We start from the raw sequence: 24,880 nt of genomic DNA, 5'->3' as shown, positions 1-24,880 counted from the left end.
CTTTACCCGGTCTCGCGACTATCGATCAGGAAAAACGTGCGACAAAGCGGATGCTCGTTTAAATCGATCGTTTTCTGCATTCGTATAATTCCCATCGGAAGTTGATTGGCGAGAAGTTCAGTGGTACGCGAGCGGAATTTAGTGGCGATCCTCGTGGTCGGTGTCGTCGTCGTCGACGACGCCGGCGGCGGCCATGTTTGCGCCGGCACGGTAGGCGTTCACGGGCGGTACCATCCCTCTACCCGTTCTCCAACGACTTTGGAGAACGGTCGCCCCCCCACCTCCGATCGTTCGGTAAACTTCTGGTGGGGTACCTCAAACGATCTTCCGTTGGTGCCAGTTCTACCCCCCACCACGCGGCCGCCTCTCCTCCGTCCCCTTCACCGCTTCGGCAACCTACCCTACTCGGTCTTTATCGCTCTACGAGTATCACGACACAGTCTACTCATCTCGCGGCTGCTGCCAACGCTCTCTCTCTTGCCTTCCTCCCACCAACTCGCTTCCCCGCGTCCATCCGTTCAGGCACTCGGTCACAGTGGAGGGGATAGCGTTCCCCTCCACGGTGCTATCGAAGCACGGTGGGGGGAAGTCTTGCGAGGACGCCAAACTGGAAGATCGAACTCTTCGCGTATCTTCTTGCTTTCTTCGCGTCCTTCTTCGTCTTCTTCGCGTACCTCCTTCATTTTTTGTTTCCGTTGCTTCTCTCTCGGTCCAACCATCGATTTCCTTCGTTTCTATCTTAACCCCCGTGCTCGTTTTTTCCTCTTCTTTTTCTTCTTCCTCTCCCTTCCTTCCATCCCCACCCTACAGCCACGTTACGCGCTGCTATATTTCGCGTTCCACCTTTTCCTTTTCTCTTCCACCGCTTTCTTTCTCGTCTTCTTTTCTTTTTTATTTTTATTTTTTTTTCTTTTTGTTTCCTTTTTTTTTCGCTTCCACTTCGATTTTTCGTTTCGCACACAACGTTGCCTCCTTCTGCTCGACGCCGTCACGATGGCCGACTGACAACCACTGCCGACGTCCGTTCCTTTTCAGGCTTCTGTCCGCCGGTATATCCTGATTGGCCCCCGCAACCGCGCCGATCGTTAAGATTCGACCAAGTACACCCGCTTCGCCAACTTCCTTCTCGCTGGTGTGCAAGTTTGAACGAAATTGGCTGGGGAACCGGACAACGATGAAAGTTGCGACCGATCGTCGTCGGGAATTTCGGGGACACGCGAACGATTCCGAGACTTCGTGAACGAGGGGGCGCGTGGCCCCATCGTTCCTTGTTAAAACTTTTTTCTCCCCGGCCAACTTCTTCTCCGTTCGCCGCTAATTATCGTCCCCTGCGCTGATATTTGCATTCGTCCGCGATTCCGCCGAGAAAATGTAATTCTCCTTAGGTAAACCTGCCCTTTCTCGCCACTTTCTTTCTTCGCCCATCTCGCGCCCCCTTCAGCGTATCCTTCGGCCAGTTGCTGCTAGATGATTTATATTCGGGACGAGACGCGGCTCGTAAATGTCTGCTTACTTTCTCGACGTTCTGCGTGCATTGCCTCGTCGTCGATCGCGATCATCGCTGTAAAACTACATTTCCCTTGGATCGTACGGAAAATTCGCCCGAATATCGATTATTGGAATTTTTATGAATTTGTATGTAATTGATGTAAATATGTAAATGATATCAGGTCAACGGGAGTCGTAAATTCTTCCCCCTACGATTATGATAATCGACACCACGAGTTGATCGATCCCCCGATTTCCTTCAAGACAATAGGGCTGATTGTTTCCGTGTAACGCCGCGTTAACAGGATATAAAATATATGCTTTTCCAACAATTTTCTATACTATATGGATAAAACATTATGCAAGATACAGAGTGCTTGACGGACGCGGACCGAGGAAGAGAATTTCTCTGTTACAGAGCTTTGAGACAGAGTTTGAACTGTAGTGACTGGTCTCTCGTGTTGAGAACAAGTAACGTTTGTTCTTGTATGATTACGAAGGAAAGCTCGGTGTGGGTGTGTTTTTTGAACTAAGCACGTGGATTCGTCGTTCACACGTTTCGTTAGAACGTGAGGATAACGATCCGCGATGCTCATTGATTATAGTCAACGTTAATAAATTGGAGGAGGAAGCCTCCGATCGACCTGGCTCTGGGTTGATCTTGTTCAGAGGAAAAACCCGCTTTCTCGGTAATTTGCAAGAACGTGTAATGAACCCAAGGACTTTTCTAAAAGTTTGTTTTGTTGTAACACCGCGGTAACAGGATTTATTCCAACAATCTTCTATACAATATGGATAACGTTGACAGTCACAGAACTTGAGCCAGAAGTGATTGCTCTCTCTTGTTGAGAGCAAGGGTTGACTATACGAGTATCGTAATAACGATGAAATGCGTTGTCGTAGCATTACTAAAGAAAGTTCGGGGTGGCTTTGTTCATGGGAAAAACCAGCTTTCCCATTAGGGTAATACTGGCTTTTCCGTAATTAGTAGGAACGCATAATAAACCTAAGGACTGTTCCAGGGACCATACATAAACAGATAACAGTAACAGGAACAACGATTCCTTCAAGGCTGATAGAAATTAGTGATGAATACTAATAGGAAAGGTAAACTAAAGCCTAAGTTTATGGTGGGTCCTTAGGTTTATTGGGGTCTGAATAGCCGTGCAGACCCTTGGTGACCAAGCAACTAGAAAAGTCGCCCGGACCGTTTCACGCGCCGTAACAAATGTTGTACCATAATATGGCACATTTGTCAGGTAAAATAATTCAAGGAAACGCGTTGAATGGATGTAACTATGATTTGTCGTAAATTAGATAGTTAGAATACGGAAAATTCGTCAAAATATCGCTTATTGGGATTTTTATGAATTTATGCGTAATTATAATATAAAAATGCAAGAATATTTAAAATATTCATATAGTGTTGTACCATAATATGGCGCACTTGTCAGATAAAATAATTCAAGGAAACGCGTTGAATGGATGTAACTATGATTTGTCGTAAATTAGATAGTTAGAATACGGAAAATTCGTCAAAATATCGCTTATTGGGATTTTAATGAATTTATGCGTAATTATAATATAAAAATGCAAGAATATTTAAAATATTCATATAGTGTTGTACCATAATATGGCGCACTTGTCAGATAAAATAATTCAAGGAAACGCGTTGAATGGATGTAACTATGATTTGTCGTAAATTAGAGTACGGGAAATTCGTCAAAATATCGGTGATTGGAATTTTTATGAATTTATGCGTAATTATAATATTAAAATGCAATAATATTTAAAATATTCATATAGTGTTGTACCATAGTATGGCGCACTTATCAGATATGCACAAAGGTATAACTTAACAAACACGAAGATGGTACCCCGCTGGGGGTAGCCACCCACATGATAATCAAACAGCTGAAAGATTCTACCAAATGTCCAAATTGGACAAATTGCGAATGCAAACTATTAAATAAAAAAAAAACTTATCAGGTAAAACGATTCAAGGAAGCGCGTTGACTCGATGCAACTATGATTTGCCGTAAATTGGATCGTTAGGGTACGGAAAATTCGTCAAAATATCGATTATTGAGATTTTTATGAATTTATGCGTAATTATAATATTAAAATGCAAGAATATTTAAAATATCTATATAGTGTTGTACCATAATATGGCGCACTTTTCAGGTAAAACGATTCAAGAAAACGCGTTAAATCGATGAAACTATGATTTGCCGTAAATTGGATCGTTAGGATACGGGAAATTCGTCAAAATATCGGTGACTGGAATTTTTATGAATTTATGCGTAATTATAAAATGAAAATGCAAGAATATTTAAAATATCTATATAGTGTTGTACCATAATATGGCGCACTTGTCAGGTAAAACGATTAAAGGAAACGCGTTGACTCGATGAAACTATGATTTGCCGTAAATTAGATCGTTAGGGTACGGCAAATTCGTCAAAATATCGGTGATTGGAATTTTTATGAATTTATGCGTAATTATAAAATAAAAATGCAAGAATATTTAAAATATTCATATAGTGTTGTACTATAACATGGCGCACTTGTCAGGTAAAACGATTCAAGGAAACGCATTGACTCGATGTAACTATGATTTGTCGTAAATTAGATCGTTAGGGTACGGCAAATTCGTCAAAATATCGGTGATTGGAATTTTTATGAATTTATGCGTAATTATAAAATAAAAATGCAAGAATATTTAAAATATTCATATAGTGTTGTACTATAATATGGCGCATTTTTCAGGTAAAACGATTCAAGGAAACGCATTGACTCGATGTAACTATGATTTGTCGTAAATTAGATCGTTAGGGTATAGCAAATTCGTCAAAATATCGATTATTGGAATTTTTATGAATTTATGCGTAATTATAAAATAAAAATGCAAGAATATTTAAAATATCCATATAGTGTTGTACTATAACATGGCGCACTTGTCAGGTAAAACGATTGAAGGAAACGCGTTGAATGTAACTATGATTTGCCGTAAATTGGATCGTTAGAGTACGGAAAATGTATTAAACAGGCGATGTCAATTTGCGACATTGTACTTTTCCACATGTTATTGCAATTCTAAGGCAAGTTCGAAAATAACTATTCGCGATTTCAACGAGTATAAGAATATTTAAATTAGAATTAATTGATTTTGTTCTTCCCGCTTGCTTGTACATATTCAACGTATCTCTGCTCTTCTTGGTATTTCAACTGTACAACGCGTTCTTTTTAATCACAGCTGCAAGCTACACCAACTAACATTCCTACTGTTACTTCTTTTTGCAGACAGAGAATCGGGAGGTTGCTGGTGGAAGTATTTCGCACTGCCGCTAACAATGGAACGAAACTTAACGTGAACGAAGTGATGCAGGTGGTGAGGCAGATCGCCGACGATACTGGTAAGTTAAAAACTTATTTTTCTGTTCAAATTACACGTTCGAAGATATAAATCATAACCGAAGCAATTAGAAATCTATCGCGTTCTTTATCCATACTAAATAAAAGAAAAAGAAGAAGAAAGATATAAAATGAAACAGGTAGAAAATCAAAATGTCACAATCTTAATTTGACAGTTTACTTTACGATGCGATAAAATCTAAGAATTTGAATTTGGAGGCTGCCTTATGCCAGAAACGGACGACTGGAAAAACCTAATTTACTAAATGTTCGCTATACACAGTTATATCGTTCTAAACGTTGCACGTTGTTGGCGTTCGCACATTTCTTTTATTTTACAGCTTCTAAATAAGAAACGAAAGGATTGGAAATAATTCTGAGCCAAATCCTTGACGCACTGCCTACGCACGTAATTTATCAATTACCTTCCTTTGCTGTCAGATACCTGCAGCTTTGAATGTTTTTTATTTTTCCAATTTTCCCGTTTTTGCTTTCCACCTGTACAACTTATTAACAAGCTCGTCTCGAAACGATTTAAAGCATTATCTATATACTTAATCTGCAATAGCCAAGATTTATATAGCAAAGTCTACCCTTTAGATGCACGTGAGTTTTATCATATTTAGGTCTTTGCATTCGATTGGTCTCGTACGTGTGATTGTTGAAAGAGTGATCAATCTTTTATCAATTATCAAAAGACTATCGTACAGCATTCGCAGATTTCGATGCCTATCGCTTACTCTATCGCGTAGAAATTCTTTCTATTTATCGGGCAACGAGAAGATCGACAATTTGTACGTTGCCATCGAATCTTCAAAAGGTCCATCGTTTTGCAACTTGTTTCGATCTTACACAGCACTCTTGTTATCTCTGTACTAATAATCACACCGTAGCAAAGGTTTTCTTAAAAAGAAACTTCAATTCCTGCAAGCAAGTTTATTCTTCCACGCGCACGATATTTGCCACGAGTGGATCCAAAATCCTACACCTCGTCTCGAGTTGCAATTACACCTTTTACAGAAATAATTTACCAACCGCGAACCAGACATTTTTCCCTGGTTCCCTCTCGACCATGAAAAATTGAAAGGATGTTCCCTAGCTTGCACACACCGGCCTGAAGAAAATTCCTTTTTAGGCGGCTCGCCATTTGTTTTTCCGGTTGCTCAGCCCCGTTTCCTCGAACTGGATACACCGAACGAGACCCGTGGGTGCGGATACGGGGGAAGTTTAAAAATAGAAAGGCCAGGACGCGTTCTTGAGAGAAGACAGAACGTGTTCCGCGTTACCGGTGGGGTAACGTGACGAGGAAGCCAGTTGGGGTTGCAGACGAGGCTGTTGCTCCGCAGTAGGTGACGACAAGATTGTCGCCGCTTCCGGTGTAGCACGCGCCTCGCCGGAAGTTTGTCGTGGTTTCTCCGCGCGAGATATTTATACGAGGACGCTCGCTACGGTTTACTTTTTCGTCTAGCCCACTTCTACGTTACATGGAATTTTGAAACGAAACACCCGACCCAGCGGCGAACCCAAAGACGATTTTCTTGCCTGAGATATCGCGTTCGCTGCCTGTAATTTCAATAACGCGATCTCTTCTTGTTGAAACTCGAACGAGAGATCGGAACGCGTAACGGCGCTGGTCGAGGAACGGTTTATAGTTAGGTTTAGAAGCAAAGCGAAGCTTAAAGAGAAGAGAAAAATTGCCTGATCACCTGCTAACGCGTTTACCATCGCTGGAAATCACAAAGGTTACGAGTAACGTTGCTAGAAATCTTAAAAACAGGTCAAGAATTTATGTCCTGCTATTTATTCATAAGGAAACGGGCATCGATTATTAGATTGGAAATACAGCTATTCGGCGGTCGACAGGTGATACAGCAAACATCGTTAAATATGGGAAAATATGAGCGGAAGAATCGTGACAGCGTTGGGAGAAAATTTCGAGAAGCCATAAAACGCGTGAGAATAATGATTGGTCGTTTGAAAAATCGATTTGTTTCTCATCGTCCTTCGCAAAGATCGAGAACGATCGTCATTGTTCGGGGCGGTTTTCACAGAACCGAGTAAAGTATGTTCGAAGGTCATCTATGACGATCTATGAGTCATCTATGAGTCGATGAATATCTTGGGCAAACGTTAGCCTAACGAAAGCCGGAACGCTGAAACGAGAAAGATAGAGAAGGAAAAGATATCTTTGAAAAAGCAACAGCCAGCAACTATGGTAGATCGACAGCGATCCTTCGGCGAGAAACCTTCTCTTCTTACCTGACCGTTTCGAGGAAACGTGGAAAATGACGAGCCACTGCGTTTTCATCCCACTAATGGCTCTTTTCTTTTCCCAGGCCTTCGAAAATACTTTAAGACAGCCGACTTTTAAGACCTGCGCGGGACCTCCGTCACGTGAAAAAAAACGCCCTTCTTTTATATTTCTCTGCCGCCGCATTAATATGCGACCTCGCGACGACAAAGGGAATCCTACGAATTGCAAATAAACTCGCCATCGATCGTACCTGGACGCGTGATCGTTATTTGCCGAGCGTTAGCGGACCTAACGTTGGAAAAACAACGTACGACCGGGCCTCGTTCGTTGCTTTCCACCGTCATTCCACGAGACAGGCAAAACAAAGACGATGAAATTCTTGTAGGAAATTGTCTAGACAAATTTTCTGAATTCTCGATCGGTTGTCTTGAAACGCGTAAACCAGCTCGCCTAATATTCACACGACGAAACAGTTCATTTTCGTGAAAGATCTGCGTGATTATCGACAGGGTTCGATATTTTGTCGTTTTAATCGTATTCTTACGGCACGACAGGATTATTAAAAATGTATAATATACGCGGCGTACCTAAGTAATATCGATAATCTATATACATAGCCTCGGAGTGCAAATCAATTATCATACTTTTAATTAAATACACATTAAAATTACAAAATTTGTCGAACATTTTTTGAAGTTGTTCGGTTCTCTTTCATCGTCTAATCGAATTTACCAGAAATAATATATCATACAGAAATAGTATAATATATATAATAATATATAAAATATTTACCAAAATAATTATAATTATCCGTAGCTTGATATCGAACTATCAACGCACAATTAGTTACAGTCGTAACGATCTATACATATTCTCCATTTCTATTAAAATAATCGCGTGTTGTAAACGCGCCACGTGTCCTACGAGCCATCAGGCGTTTCCCGACAGGGATGCAACTGTCGTGGAAAGGTGCATTCCCGACAGAGCATGATCCCTGACGAGTGTCACATACTGGTTGGACTATTTTTAGCCACGATCTAGACGACGGTGGAACATCTTGCTCGTAACACGTGCCGGCATCGGTGTTTTTCCGTGGGCCGATCGAAGTATAGCATAGGGGAAGACACGAACGAGGAAGAAGAGGGTTGTAGGAAGGAAGATTCAGGACTCGTGATCAGGGGCACGTGACACGCGCGCTTTTTCTCTACACGCGTTCACGTATTTTTGGACTAGCTTCCTGGAGCAGGGACAAATATCGAAAGGAACACGCGCCCCTTTTCCTTTTCGGGAAAGAAGACGATGCCAGTTGCGTCGACTAGTCCCCGATTTTTTCCTACCATATGCGAGGAGGAAATACGTGAAAGCTTAACAGACAACGAAACGGATATTTCCTTTTTCTTCCTTTACCATTTATCTGCTTCACTTTTTTTTCCTTTCTCTGGAATGACAGGATACAGCTTGCGTTCGGGAGATCTTCTTCTTTTTTTTTTTTTTTTTTTTTTTTACTGTAAAATAAATTCTATTCCATACGTTTTCGAGAAATATATTAAATTGAATAAAAGGACGTTGATTTACGCCTACCATAAAAAATGTGTTAAAATTTTAACGAAGAAACATGGAGAGTTATATAAGTTTCATAATTGGGAATGTTCGATAAGAATGGACAAGCCGAGAATGTATCTATTTTTCTGGTGGCAAGAACGAGACAACGATGGCTCCAATAACAATGACTCTTCTAGTTACGCGTCTTCTCTTTCTTTCTCGATAAGAATGCAACGAAGCCAATTGTTCCCGTAAAGCGAAAGGGGTTCGAATACTTGTTGTTACGTGAAGGTGGTTTTCATGCGGATCTTGGTGGCGTTTCTATGAATCCGTGCCACTGTTACCGGAGGGTGTCTTCTCATTATTGGCCCGATATGATCGATACCCGAGATCGATCCATTCGTCACCGCGTAACTAGCATCACGTAAAATTTATGATAAATAGGAGTACCGAGCAATAACTTAACTTGACGGTGCTTTTATCATTTTGTAGGCTTTTATTCACCAAAATGATTAAGTATAATACTACAATGAAGTAACGAAGTTGATATAGTTGTTCAAATCACGGCCAAACTGTACACAAGACTCATGACTCAAGACTAAAGTCTAAAGACTCAAGATTAAAGACTAAAGACTCATGACTCAAGACTCATGACTCATGACTCAAGACTCATGACTCATGACTCAAGACTCAAGACTCATGACTCAAGACTCAAAACTAAAGAGTAAAGCTATGCCGTCGGTTGTCGGTGTTGAGGGGCAAGGAGCGGGTCCTAATTGCCGTACGTAATGGGGAAAGTGTACCGTTGGGCCATGTGCAAAGGTCAAGTCAAAACCTAAGGGTTCGCTGTCAGGCAGTATGGAATGACGTGGATTTGGGTATGTCGTTGTCACACTAGCTTCGTCTTCAGGGAACTGCCAAGGGAAAAGTAACTACATATCGATCGCAAATACGTTTCTAATTATCCATCGCGGACGAAGAGCATTTCAATTAGCAGATAATAATTGTACGAGTTACACGATCAATGAATTGATCCTCGAATTTCGCGCATCGTGTTTCGGTTTAATTTCGACCCGAAGAAGATCCTCGAATTTGACGTATCTCAGTTTTGCTTTCGTTTTAATTAACGAAAGTATTTTTAACGTTTTAAGAATATCAATAGCGTAACATTGCAGGGAGAAATCATTTACATTAATAACGACTAAAGGCTGCCGCAATAAAAAGATAAAACTGATTAAAAGTTTGATACTTCTTCAAAGAGCGTTATAAATTCATAGCCAATTAATATTCGTGAGACGTGAAACGAAGTTTTGCACCTGCGAATACGAAACTTATGCTTTTCTCTCTTTTCCGATAAATACCGACAGTCCATAGATTTACGCGGTCGGAAAATATAATCTTCCATAATCTTTGTCTGAATCTGTCGTGTTGTCGACAATAACGAGATTCCCAAGCGAGCGCTTTTAACCTGAAACGTTAATAACAAAAGCGATACAGAACTTTGAAAATAAGTCAAACGACGAATATGGTGACTTTGGGTCGAATTAAAGAAAAAATTGATTGCCTGGAAATATGGATACGGACAAAGACGATGAATAGAATTTGTTTTAGCTTTCGTACGATTCTATATATCCAATTTATCTGCGAACCTGTATGAAATAAATACTTTTATAACTTCGATTTCCTCTACAGTATTTTTTTCTCTTTTTCTCGTATTAGCAGATTTCCTCCAGGTACGCGATTTTTATCCGCGTAAAAAAGATTATATATGTAGCGGCACAACAGGAGTCAAAGGACGACACGAGTCGAGAGCGACTCATGCTGTTTTGCCTCAGGACATTGACTCGGCCTTGACACGATAATGTAATGATAAACGAACTCCGGGCAAAGCAATGTCGCCATTACAGGCAACCGTCCATTGAGGTCGAATTCGAATTTTCCGATTTCCCCCCGACCATTATAAATAAACGGACGCGATCGCGAGCGACAAGATATTACACAGTGTATCGCACCGAGTCAGCGAGTGATATCTTTGTATTAACAACTCCGTATTCGGTCGTATATTTATTTATTATTTTAAATATATTCGACTGTCTCAAATAACGCTGAATCTCGTTATTTAAAGCTCACGAACAATCCACCATATATACATGGAACGAACACCGCGTAAATCCAAAGTGTAAAATTAAATATCGAAGCTGCCTGCCATCGATTCTTTCTTTTTCACGGTCAAAAGATTATGAAACGGCAAAAAGAAATACAATTGGCTAGTTGGAAAACGCCTGAAAGGAACGCAGGAATGTTACCATATTCTTAGAATCCTCTAAAAATATTGGCGCCAAAGACCTAAATCACGTGGGCCGGGTAGGAACCGCGCCAAAAGAAGAAGCAGCTTTTCAAACACAGTGTTGGCCAGTCTTAACATCGGCTACGGTCAACAATGGACCTTCGTCCCTTCAAAGGAACGATCGACGAGATGAACGAAAACGAACGTGGCTGGAAAGAAGACGAAGATGCCAGGGGTAAATAATCGGTGACGCTTAATCCTGAAGGAACGCAGCGGGATATTTTTGGCGGGATCTCGTGTCCTGGACAGAAGGCGCAAGGATGCAGTAGGCGGAGAAAAAGAAGATAAGACCCAGCGCGTGATTAATGGACTGGGGCTGCGTGGCGAAGAGAAAAATGCCAGAGGGTGGGGACAAGATCCAGCTTCTTGTTCGCGTTTCGTCGGCTAAAACCGGAGGCACGAAGGGCGGTTGCGTCGACGTGGGAGGAAACGATGCAAGAACCGATCGTGGAACTCGCTGGGAAACGGGATACGAGAGGGGAGGGAAAAGCTAGCAGCACGTGCTCGGATCGTGGGCCTCACGAAGTACGGGCGAAGCAATCCGAAAACGAACGAGCCCCGTTTTGTCCGGGATCCCCTATCCCCTCTCCTACTCGCTCCCTCGTTGGGCCTTGCAGTCGAGTGGTGGGGAGATTACTACCCTTCTTGTCCTCCCTACCACTGGAAAAGTCGGACAAATCGGGAATGTGCATTTCCCGCGGCCAACTAACCGACGAGACGCTCAGTCGCACCCACGCTCTACGATGGATAGGTGTTGTTACTGCCTAGGCTACGTATTTGTGGACGACTTCGAAACAGTCGAAACTTCCAACCATGCAGTGTCTTTCGGGTCTGTGATAGTGTTGTGTGTGATTCGGAAGTCTTTTTGGATTCCGAACTTCATCTTTCTTTTCCTTCCTCCTTGTTCGCATTTATCCATATTACTTTCGAAGTCTTTTCAATTTTTAGTAGTGTAATATTTAACGGAAAATCGAGTCTTAGGAGTCGACGTATTTCCAAGCCGTAACGCCCTTCGTAAAATTCGAAGTTAATTCAGTTTTAACAGCTTCCTGTCATTTTTCCCCTGTGTTTTTAATCATGGAAGCAGCTTGGAGGAATTGGATCGCGTCGAGAATACAGTTGAAATCGATTCGCGATAATGGCATCGCGAGAAACCAAGTATTTGACGATGCTGATTAACACGTAAAACAAACGTGATAGTATGTACGTTCTCTTCTTCTCTGCTTATTTTTTCATATTTTTTAGAATGTTTGAAATTGCACATTGAATATCCTTAGAATATGCCTCTATCCAAAATTTGAAAAATACAATATATATTTCCGTAAACGTTCTATCAAACGCTGCCTCCATGATCCTCGAGCCACGTAATTTGTACTTGTTATACCTGACCAGTTTACTTGAACCGATAATCCTTCGACTAATAAACAAACGGGTCATTTTCATCCTTAACGCTTATCCAGAAACATCGTTACTGGGAAGGCACGAAGGTTTCCCTAATCGATAGGGACGCTGATATGCCAGGCCTGTCTTTTTTTTCTTTCTACGAAAATGCCTGTTGGTGTAATAAAAACGGCCAAGGTCGAGAAAACGCCGAAGAATGGTCCCTTGCCTTTCCCTCCAGTTTTTCTCGCTTTCGACGCACGAATGGCTGACGGTTAGCGGCCGATCGTGAGTTGCAAAGAAACGATCGAATTCCTTCATAGAACGCCGGCAGTTCTTTCCTCGTCCAAAGAATCGATGGATCACAGCAGGTCTTCTTTCTTTTCTTTCCTACGTGTTTTTCTTCTTTCTTCTTTCTATTTCGATAGGAATTTTTATTCCCCCCCGGAAGAAATAACGTTAGATTCGTAGAAATCCCCATTCACTGTTCGTGAATATTCCGTGATTAATTATTTGAGGGAAATCTAACGAATATCGCCGATTCGATCGTATCGGCGCCGATTAAAATAAATTTGCATTTGTCTGTTCAGCCTGTTCACCGTTGAATTCTTTTCAATAGGATGGCGGAGAATCACGTTTCTTCTCTCACAAACAAATTACTTGTGTCGTTTTACAAAAACGATTATACTAACGATTGCATTACATTATCGCTATTTGAGTCGCTTATCCGCCACATAGGTTGACTCCACGAAACAAAAAGTAGACAAAAATTGACAAGATTATGTGAGATAAGCGATCGGCACAACTTACGACTATCAAAAGAAATCCGGAATTCGATCTGAACGGTGGCCGTTGTAGAGTGTTTTTAAACAAATGGAAAATAGGTAAATGCACGAAAAACAATATAAAAGCAAAAAAAAAAGAAAGAAGAAAATTTAAGTGATGAAAAATCGATTATTTCTGATTTCAGACGCGCAAGTCGGGCTGGACCTGATGGAGCACATACCGCACGTGGTGACGATCTGCCACGAGACTCCGCACCTATTCGACAATATTTTCCACAATCATCTCCTCGACATCATTATCAGATACTTACAAGATCAAGACAACCAGGTGAATATTTTGATCACGTTCCCCTACGCGGTTGATCGTCAAAGCATCGATAAGCATCTTTTTTTCTTATGATTTACGCCGATTCAGAAATACTTTTTCGATAACCGCTTCCTACTCTTTCGAAAGCTAGCGGAAATCGTGTTCTTTCCGCAGGCGGCAAGGAATTTAAGGCCTCGTCAACGAATTCTAATTTTTGTTTTTTTTTTTGCCTCAGGTACGAATGATGGCCCAGACAGCGGTGTTAACGCTAACGAAGAAGGGACTCATCGATAACACCACGATAGAGGGCAAGCTGTGTCCCGTTATAGAAACCCTCTGTACGTCCGTCGATTTCCTTAACTCTGGCATCTCCGTAAGTTTCTAATCTTTCTTTCTTTTCATTTCTTTCTTTCGTTTTCTTACTGCCCCTTCTTTTCTTTTAAATTTTTAATTTTGTCGCTGTCTCTCCTCGTCGTAACCCACACCGCCTGCTATGGTTACATCCACGATACGTTATATCCATTGATATTTCTCAAGAAATAATATGAAGAAGAACAACAGCAATCGCCGACGTCCACCTCGATTAAAATGTCCCGCCTATCATTTCGAAGTAATCCGGCAAACTGCGGTTTTATTTTTCTTTCGCGTCTTTTAGAATAGTTAATTACATGTAACTTGATGAACGATTTGAAACATTTCGAAAAATGAAAACGCCAGGTCGGACATTTTCGACAAACCATCTCGTAATAATCTCTCTCGCCTCGTCGTAATCCGCGTATTCGTGGCAATGTTCATAGCCTGCAATTATTGCGTGTTCGGGGTGGAATCGCGCGTTGAGAGAACGAGCGGAATGGAACCTACCCAGAATCATTCTGCAGTTCTTTCTTTAGCCCGCTGTTTCTTCCACATTCTATTTTAACATTCTATCAGGCACCGTGTAGTTTAACGAGTTTTCTCGTTTTAATGCGTTCGAACGAAGCGTAGCACGATCGTCCACGTCGTTTAATTAAAGAATACGTATGTAAAGAATTACTCAAGGGTAAACGTGTGTCCATTGAAAGTACGGCAGCGTGGTGAAAAACAAGGCAAGACGGGTTTCTCGCGTCTAGCATTCTTGATCCATTCGGCTCGACCACGCTTCCATCGTATGCAAGGAAGTGTATCGCCGACTATCCGGAGCAATAGGTGTATCGAGTTTGTCTCGTGTTTATGGTCGTTGGACCTTACGCCGCCCTCGTTCCAACGGATTCCGCCTGAAAGACATGGGTAGTGAGATGTTCTCACGCTATCGCGTCTCACTATCTTGTCTTTCATCCGGCGTTCGTTATACTACGACGTTCACCAACGACCAAACGAGACCTGATCTATACGTCCGAGGGAAATTGGGATTTTTAACGCTTTTCATTTCGTACTGAGCGTTTACCGATTCCGTCAGAGATCCCCCTAACGCTTTAGTTAGACACCGTATGCGTCACTGTACTGGCTTCTCCGCAGGACATGTTTTTGGTCGAAGAGTCATTACGGTGGCTCTCTTCTTTATACACGTAATTTCATTGCTCGAGTAGGTACGCGATTAGTTGTGAAAAGCAAATGACTTGCTTCTTTCTATAAGTTGGTCATTTATCGCAGAATGACAGGGATAACGATCGATTTTGAGGTAGGAATCAGTGGAGAGGTAGCAAGGTCTCCGAACGATTTTCAGGTAACATCGACGAGAAAAAGAAGAGTTGACGAGGAACAGCTGGCACATCTTCGACAAGGACATGCTTTTACCATCAAAGTTGGTTTGTCATAGAGTTCGACTATCACAGCCAGCTTTGATGAGCAAAATTGTGTCCGTCCACGACGCACGATTCGACGGAGAAAATCGAACGAGGGGAAAGCCAAAAAAGGGGGGGGAGGGGGAGAAACGAAAGAGAAACGTAGAAATAATTAGCAGAGAGAACGAGAGAAAGCGAAAAACTGAACGCGTCGTTTGTATCTCTCGCGGAATTGAGGGACGACGAAAACGAACGATCCGCAAGGGAGGAACACACGTACGAAGAGAGAGGGAGAGTGGAAATCGACACGAAGAGAGAGATGATGGAACACGAACGTTGCACCAGAGCACAGGCAGCGAAATGAAAATACCTTTTGCGGTCCGATACATCAAATTGGTTGTGGAATGTTTCGAGTCATATCACAGCCATTTTGTTGAGTTTGGCCCGCAGAATCGATCGTCAGGGTGCATATTCGTGTGCGCTGTACGAGTGCACTTAGTGCCCCCGCTTAATTAATAATCACCCACGTCGTCGATGGACACCTAAAGGTATAGCGAATGAACGGCGTGTGTGCATAATTTTTACGATCTTCTAATTTTTACCCTCATTTTTCCATCTTACGTTGCATACACTCCACCCCTCTAGTACTGTTCTCGATTACGATCCGAGACTGCAGCTTGTTTCGCCGTACGATCATCACGAGAAGACGGAGAACGAGGCGAAGTGAGCGCAGAAGAGGCAAAACTACAGAAAACGAAAATAAGGCGAGCCAATCGTCAAATTGGTTGTGGCGTGTTGCTTTTATAGATATCATATCACAGCCATTTTTGACGATTTGGATCGCCATTTCGTGCAACGTGTCGTGTCTTCTGTTCGAAGCAGTGTGTCCTATCCAACTGTACTGAATGTAACGACGATAGGGAATTACAGATATATAAAAATAATACGTACACAGGACATATAGAAGCTTGTTCCTCGCAGCTTTTAGGATTTTAGGAAGGTTCGCAGGATAAAAATAACGCGGTTGCATCGCTCACAAAGTGGTTGTGATATGCTGATGCAAGCGTTCATATCACAGCCAGCTTTGATGAGCGCGGCGACGCGTTTCGTCAACTGCTTTTTTTTTATGTTCAATATGATTCGAAACGTAAGATCGTCACTTCTAGCGTGGATTTTCCTTTATCCTATCAAGGTAGAAAACTCGGTTTTCTGTAAAAGCAACGGAAACGTCGTCGTCCCACCTTTACGCTCGCGGAGATCCATTCTCGATCATCCTTGAAGCATCTTCTATGGGTGGCGTGGCCGTTTTCCCGCGAAATACAGCGTTCCATCGCGAGCCATTTTAAAGAAAAACATTTCCGATCCGCTGTCCCGATACGGAGATCGACTCCTCGCGCGTAGTTTCCACTTTCGGGAAAGGCTTTGCACTCTTTCATAGTCGACTTCCTCTCATGGGTTCACACAGGATTCATGAAGGACGTGATCGCGTTTATTGAACGACGATCTCCAGATGACTTCCTTATTCGTGATCCACGATGATTGCCGTACACTACGTTTATCTTCAATTCCTTTCTTTTACCGCTTTTTAACTAAATGTAAATAATGTAATTATATATATACATGCAGTGCCTACAGAAAAGGACTTTGTGCACAGACTTATCATTCGTCGAAACGTTTTGTTCTTTTTAGCAGGTTACACATTTCATTTTCATAAAATGTTAGTAAATTTGGAAATTATAAAATTGTATAAAAGTTAATATACTTAATTAATTGATTGGTGTATAAAATACTGTACTAAATGCAATTATGTGCGAATACATTTTGTAGCCACTGTGTGGTATATAGAAAGTGGTAAAAATTGAACAGACAGAATGAAAATGAACGATAATAAAGACTTGGTGATACGTACGATCCAAGGATTTGATGTACTGCTAGGAAAACACTTGATAATCTTAATCTACGAAGCTAACGACGCTTAACAGAAGAGAAAAATAAAGTAGGGCAAAACGCAATGTGCGTACGCGGTCACGATCGTCGAACGACGATAGGATGAATCACCTCTTTCTAATTCGTTTGATCGTTGCACAATGACCTTCTGATTCGTGCAGATGCGGGCGCCAAAGGAGGTACTCGAGCATCGTCGCGAAACGATCGATCTTCCGCGGTTGTCTCGGACACGTTTGATCCTCTAGCTACCGGCCAGCATCTACCACGCTATTGATGTATGTATCGTACCTGTTGTTTTGTTTTCCAGGTATTTAAGAGGCGCGAGTTCGACTGTTCCTCCTATCAGAGTGGTTGTGATGTGGTGACTTAGACTCGTATCACAGCCAGCTTTGATGAGCGGAACGGTGCGGTTTATAACTCCATTCACTGCGATCTTAAACCACGCAGACGATGTCGCAAACACGTTTCCCTTTATTTTATCTTTCTTTTGAATTAATTAATCGTATACGCACGGAAGAGACTGCAAAAAAACGTGTGCGTATTTGTACATTGTTTCCTTTGATTTTCTTTCTTACTGACTTGTTTTCTATCGGATCACGTTTGCTTTATCATCGAAAATCCGAAAATTCACCAGAGATATATCGTATGTGTATATTATTATCGCAGCTCATGTGCAAGATGGCACCGCTCATTGGCAAAGAGCTGACAGAAAAGATTTTTCTGGACAGATACATCACCCTCTGCGAAGACAAGGAATTCTATACAAGGAAATTCTGCGCGTCGCACCTTGGTGAACTTTGCGCCGCTGTCGGCAGGAAGACACTTTTTCGGAAATTGGTAGGTTTCTTCGCGCGAATCTCTCCCTCGATGTAGAAGCTAACAAAACGCTTGACATTATTTTACCTTTAAATTCATTTGCAATTTCGTTCGCTTGAAAAGAATGCACAGCATCGATTCCCCCTAAAAAAAAAATACTTATAATTTCTTCGATGGAATAGAAATTTTCCAAAGTCTCAGGCTGCTGAGCATACGAAAAAATAGGAACTGTTCGTTCTTTTAATTTCTTCTTTCTCCCGCAGTTCCCAATATTCGTCGACCTGTGCAGCGATAAAGTGTGGGGTGTCAGGAAAGCGTGCGTGGACGTTATGATGCCAGTCTCATGCTGCATGACCCTTCAGCATCGTCGACTACTATTGGCAGAGCTTCTGGCCACGCATCTTAACGATGAGTCAAAATGGGTGCGAATGTCTGCCTTTCAAATTTTAGGACCATTCATATCCACGTTCGCGAAACAGTTTACCGAAGTAACTTATAATCAACACGGCGAGCTAGTGTTTACCAGCCAACAAGATAATCGTTTCAGGTATAAAAAGCTGAAAGTTTTTACCTTCTACTTGGTCGACTCTGTTCACAGACTCGCGTTGCAATATCCGTTTTATTTGTTCTCCTCTGTTCCTCTTATTCTGCGCTCTCGTTGCTTCGTTTTATTTTCTCATCCACTCTCCCGCTTCGTTTATCACGCTCGCATTTCCCTTACGAACTAGAAAAAAGAAATAACGCAGATGAACGACGTGTTTTTACAGTATAAGGTACTCGTACGAGGGGATATTTCCTACTAAGTGCGCGATACGAAGTCACACGCTCGACATGGAGGACCATAATTCTAAGGATAACTTCAATTCGTCTGTGATAATACAAAAACCAATTTTCGAGGACGACGAGGACGAGTCGCAGGAGGATGATATCTCCACAATGAGAGCTTATAAGTCGAAGGTACGACACGCCCGTAACTAACGAAACGACGCGGTTCGCGAGCTCATTTGCCTTTCTATTTCCTTGAAAATAGTCATTAACCCTTAAAGTGCTGAAAACTCGTGGTCTATGCGGTCCGTACGAACGGCATGCTGCACTGAATACTTTTTCGCTATACTGAACTCCGTTGATTGACTGTTCAAAGCGCAAATCGTTAATAAGTTATAGTAATTCCTTTGCACGAGATTAAATGGTTCAAGAGCGTTACTTTTTAGTATTAATTATTTATTATAAACATTGAAATTTACAATAAACTAGAATTTGGGTAGTAAACTAGAAAACTAAATTTAGTAAATATAACACAAGTTAATAATTCAGTTGTGCGATTACTGGTCGTATTTTTGCTAAAGGATCGTCATTTACTGTATTATTATCGTTAAAGTGCAACGTTTGTAATAATACCATGTATCGATCTCGTGCTATTATTTTGCGGAAAATATTGCCTTTCAACAGTTCGTCCGTAGACCAATATTCTCTCAAAGACAGTTTCAATTCTACCAAATGTCCAAATTGGACAAATTGTGAATGCAAAGTATTAAAAAAAAGAAAAAGACAGTTTCTTCGAACGCGGCATTAACATTGAAATGCATTTATATTTATCTCACACAAACGTAATAGTATTACTTCTGCGTAGGTGTTCGGAAAAATTGACAAACGCATATATGCGTCCTTAGTCCACACCGATGGCTTTCGCCAGACGCATATATGCGTCCATAGCACTCTAAGGGTTAACGTGATTCGATCTCGCTCTCCAGTTATAATGGCAACGAGTCATAAACGGGATTGTGTATTCTTAAAACGCGTTTCAGATAGTTGTCCCTTATTCGTTCAACTGTGAAATACAATCAGTACATAATTTTTTTTTTTTTTTTTTTTTTAAAGAAACACATAAAGAATGATTTCGTCAAATTTCTTTCAGATACAAAGGAAACATTTAAAGAACGACCAAACGCTGGACGACACGGAAAACTTTAATTCGTTTCTATATTACTACATAGAGCCCGACCTTCCACTGGACGACGAGCTCGTCGAAGCTGCCAAAAGATCCGCAGCGCAGAACAATGTAGAGCGGAAGCCGTTGATCAGCACTACAGCGTCCAGTAAAGCGTCGTCGTTAGACGCTGCGTTAAAAGAAGACAAATACGCAGCAGACGATATTAAGAATTTCAACGATCAAGAGATCGTTCCTCAGCATCTGATCGATTCGTTCTTGTCGATGGCTGAGCCGGAACAATGTTCCGGAGACATGAGCCCCGGAGATATTCCTCATCATTGCGCATTTAGTTTCCCCGCTGTTGTACTCACGTTAGGAAAAGAAAATTGGCCATACCTGAAGCAAGCTTATCAGTCTTTGGCAAGCGCTAATCAATGGAAAGTGAGGCGCACGTTAGCCTCCAGTATTCACGAAATCGCCATAATTCTAGGGGAAGAGCTCACTATCGCTGATCTCGTACCGATCTATGATGGATTTATCAAAGATCTGGATGAGGTCAGAGTAGGTATACTCAAGCATTTAGCGACGTTTTTGAAAATACTCAAGCCTACCGTTCGGCTCCAGTATTTACCAAGACTGAAGGAATTCCTCACCACCGATAACGAGTGGAACTGGAGATTTCGAGAGGAACTAGCCACTCAGTTGTTGGACATTGTGAATCTGTTTGATCCAACAGACGTTGACCGGTTTATCGTGCCCCTGGCCCTTGATCTACTACGCGACAAATACGCTGCTGTGAGATACGTTGCTCTTTCTTTGGTACGATTTTATGTACTTTCTGTATACTGCGTAAATTGTCTAGCCTAACGTTACTCTAATATTTGTCTTATATCTTTGCTTTGTCGTATCTGTACAGATGACACAAATAGTAGCACACCTTTCTGACAACAGACGCCTTGTAAAAGCGCTATTTCGAAAGCTCAAGTCTCTCGTTTACGCAAGAAAATGGGTCAGAAGGCAGACGTTTGCCTTCGTGTGCGCCAACCTGATTTCGAAAAACGCCATTAGCGGGGATAGATTTTCTCAAGAAATGTTACCTACTTTGTTAGAAATATCTTCCGACAAAGTACCAAACGTGAGACTAGTTGTGGCGAGGACTTTGTCGAAGAACGTTATTCCTATGGGATGTAAGTATTTATTTGTAATCTTCTTCAGATAATTACGTCACGAGGGAACTTCGAATATATTCAATAAACGGGCGTTTCGATTTTTAGCAGAATGGCTGGGAGTGAAGCAGGCGGAAGAAGTAGAGAATAGGCTGAGAGAAATGAGATCAGATCCGGATAGGGACGTTCGAGTCTTAGCCGGCGGCGAGGAGAACGCCGCGTTAGATATACTGTCGCAAACGAAAACTGAACAGTCGAGAAACATAATGTTTTAACGAACTCAGATTTCGTGAGAATCGACTTCTAATTATTTCCTGCCATACGAATCAATTTTATATCGGACTGCCAAGAAAGGAAATGGAACAAAAGAAATTTCGTACGAATGTTCTTCCATACGTGAATTATCTTTGTAAATGTAAGAAGAAAATTAATTGGATGGAAGAGATAAGAATTTCGTTATACCGATAGAGAATACGAGATGCAAGGGTTTCTTTAAAGAATAAGTTGGTGTATCTATGATGTAAAAATGAGCTCAAGTTTTAAACAAAGAAACAAGACATGTACCGTTTAGTGCAGTCAACATTGAAGAAAAGTGCAACTTAGCGTTGTCGTTACGACCAAGGGACCGACAATTTCCGCGCCCCTTTAGACTAAGACAGATTATAAGTATCAATGGTCAAAAGACATTATGCAGTTATATGAGTGTGTGTGCATGTTTGAAAACGTACTCTGCCGCTGAGTACTAGGACACTTGTTTAATTGTAATGAATATCTGTAAAAAGTTATGAAATCATTACTGAATTTTACTAAATTTTATGTATTCCATTTTGTACCGTATTAGAGAATATATTTTAACAAAAATTTATTAAATTTTTCACCAATCATAATAAAAATATGATTATGTTATCTTTCCATCTATCCATCGAGTGCTTTCGTAACTGCATCTACAAGTCTTAGTAACATGGCTACTAATATTTTTTTATTGTTTCAGGCCTAATGTTATTCCATTTCATTTCGAAATGTTCCCATAAATATTCTTCCAATTTGGGATATTTTATTCGGATTTTATCTGAATGATCTCATAATTTTTCTATGGGTTTCAAATCAGGAGATTGGTGGCCATTCTATTATTTACACATTAGAACTTTCCTGTAAGTGATTTTCACATATTTTTAAAAAAATGTATACGATCCTTAACGTGCACAAATATTCGGTATCCGAAAGGCGCTAATGTGCAGGATCTTTTTTAAGATATAATTTGTTTTTAACGAACCTCCTGTTGTTTCTCCTATACGTACAATCTCGCCATTTGAATTCAACCATTTCAATCGTAGACTCGTCAGAATCAATCTTGCAGTGTCAACTTTTCTGGTACTTAGTTTATGCCAGTAGCGACAGACATCTCTTCTTTACCATTAATGTTAGAAACACCATCTCTGCAACTATAACGGTTTATCGCTACTGAGTTGTTTCCCTATCTGAAAATGAATACAAGTAGTTTAAGGTGCATATTTCATCGCAGCGGTCACGACAGACACAATGCTGTTAATTTCACCTGTAGTTCATTCTTATCAAGGTCTATATTCGTGAAAAAATTACTGTCACTACCATAAATGAGCGGGTTACGTTTTATCCTTAATAATAACTTTTTCACTGCCAAAATCGCAAATGGCGACTTCTACAAGTCGCCTTTCTTATTATCGCCATTGAAATTGTTTCATTCTTAATTGTATTTATTTCCTCAATCGTTTCGGAGGCTGTTACTTTTATTTCTCTTAAGCTTTCAATAAAGATTTGTATATATGTTTTCTGGACCTCCCAGGTCTTTTTACGGACGAATAATTGTGTCCTACGCTGTTACCCGAAATTTTATCACGTTGGATAATGATTCTAAATATTTGTATAATATCTGAAGAATTTCACTATAAATAAAAGAAGAAAGTTTTAGAAACCGTCCACACGTAACATAATACAGCGTAGGCACACCGCATGTACTAAGTTCCTTAAATAATTAAATTTTTTAATTTTTAATATTCTTATATAAATAATACTCTACCACAGGTTCATTAAAAATGAACAAATGTCCTAATACATTCGCGCGGCAATGTATGCGTGATTTAGTACTCGCGTGTATGTATGCGATTACCATTGTGATCAATTTATATTTGTAAGCGGTCTCTTGGACAAGCCGAATATTAATTATTAAAGATATCGAATAAAGGCGGGATCTCTTGTTCTTTAGTAAACAGTCATAGCACGTTTTCTTCAACCTCGCAATCATTGTTATCGCCTTTTCTCCAATATTAATTTTCGCTTATCGAACTAAAAATTATTCCGAAATAATTCCTGCGATCAGAGGAATTTACTTTGTAATTTTATACCGATTGGATGACTCAAGTTTTCGTGCTATGATTCATAAACTCTATTCATTAATAAATACTCTTGCGTTGAAGAAGTGTAATGTGAGAACTTCGTGACTGTCAAGAATAAGAAGGAGAAGAAAAGAGAAGAAATTTATATTGGATCCTCTGATCATCATCGCGAAGTGGTAAATCGTATTGGAGCTCATTCGATTCAAATTGCTTGTATTTTGTATATATCATTTAATCGTTTCGTGGAGGTACGGTGTGTAAGGAAATATGGAACGAGGTGTGCAATGGATCGTTTGTGAAGAAGCTATTTGTGGTGAGGTTATGTGGAATATTCTGCGCTCTATATTCGCAATCAAAGATAGCTCTACGATCCTACAACAAAATTATTCTGAACAACAATCTGCAAATTTTAGTCTATAAGACCGCGATATGCGCCTCTTGACACGGTGGTGCCTGATTAGACGTGAAAAACTGTGCTTACGACCGTCCCGTGTTGCGTCGATTTCACGACTTCATAACTTACCGATTTGGTGCAACCGGGGTGTGACAGTTACTGTGATCTTTGCCTACGCGTGATCACGTAGGTGAATGTATATCATTTCATTGTAGATACGTAAATATTGTAAACACAGATTTTTGTTAACCCGTTCCACCTCTCCGACATATAGTAAGGATTTTTGTTAACCCGTTCCTTTTCTCCGACTTAAATTAAGGGATTACGATTTACACGAGAAATGTTTCGAGAGCCTTACATTTAGAAACTTTTTAGCGATTTGTATATTAAATACCACGAAAAGGAAATCATGTTTATACGATTTACACGATAATATTAGGTTATAAGCAACAAAATATGAACGAGGAGATATGAGTGGCTGTTGAATAAAGGATATGTACAATAGGAGGTTTAACGAGTGTAAAAAAGAAAATACATATGGACCGTAGACAAAGGAATACAATGTGATCCGATGAATTATGTGATTGTACATTTACGAAACAACTGTTATGGAATGGTACCACAAGATATTTGTGAGTAACCCCAATATTTTATCCACGGTCGCTAATATTTTGTGATGTTTTAAATTAAAGAAAAAAGCAAGAGTGAAATATTGCGTCATAGTTGACTCTTTGTGAAAACGTAATGATTGAGATATAGTAAAAAGAAAAACGAACTTCGCTTAAGCAACGAAAACTCGTTACTTGTGAATACGTACGAAGAAAAGAAGTTTTGTTTAAGATATTCTATATAATATATTGTGTATTTGGTAATGAAACGGAAAAAATATACACCATGTGATTTGTTACACAACAGCGTTGATATCGTTTGTTTCAATAATTTCTTAACTAATCGCGTGACTAACGATTAAAGTTAATT

At 40.6% G+C, this 24,880-nt stretch overlaps 1 protein-coding gene across 7 annotated transcripts in view; it reads left to right on the top strand.

Moving 5' to 3' along the window:
• LOC122569565 (serine/threonine-protein phosphatase 4 regulatory subunit 1-like) overlaps positions 1-24,814 on the top strand; it is a 151,788-nt gene extending 126,974 nt beyond the window's left edge. For 6 of the 7 annotated variants that reach the window (XM_043730784.1, XM_043730785.1, XM_043730786.1 and 3 more), the window contains 9 exons: positions 4,792-4,904; positions 13,396-13,538; positions 13,753-13,890; positions 17,891-18,061; positions 18,304-18,587; positions 18,808-18,997; positions 19,956-20,789; positions 20,887-21,157; positions 21,245-24,814. In XM_043730784.1, the coding sequence (XP_043586719.1) occupies positions 4,792-4,904; positions 13,396-13,538; positions 13,753-13,890; positions 17,891-18,061; positions 18,304-18,587; positions 18,808-18,997; positions 19,956-20,789; positions 20,887-21,157; positions 21,245-21,411 (2,311 nt within the window). In that variant the 3' untranslated portion in view covers positions 21,412-24,814. Of the gene's footprint in view, positions 1-4,791; positions 4,905-13,044; positions 13,310-13,395; positions 13,539-13,752; positions 13,891-17,890; positions 18,062-18,303; positions 18,588-18,807; positions 18,998-19,955; positions 20,790-20,886; positions 21,158-21,244 lie in introns of those variants that run through there. The other variant, XM_043730790.1, reaches the window with a different exon arrangement.
• The last annotated feature ends 66 nt before the right edge of the window (positions 24,815-24,880 follow it).

This window comes from Bombus pyrosoma, linkage group LG7, assembly GCF_014825855.1.
Source record: "Bombus pyrosoma isolate SC7728 linkage group LG7, ASM1482585v1, whole genome shotgun sequence".
NCBI classification, from domain to species: domain Eukaryota; kingdom Metazoa; phylum Arthropoda; class Insecta; order Hymenoptera; family Apidae; genus Bombus; species Bombus pyrosoma.
Note: the sequence above shows the minus strand (reverse complement) of the source record. Positions and strands in the feature narration are given on the sequence as shown.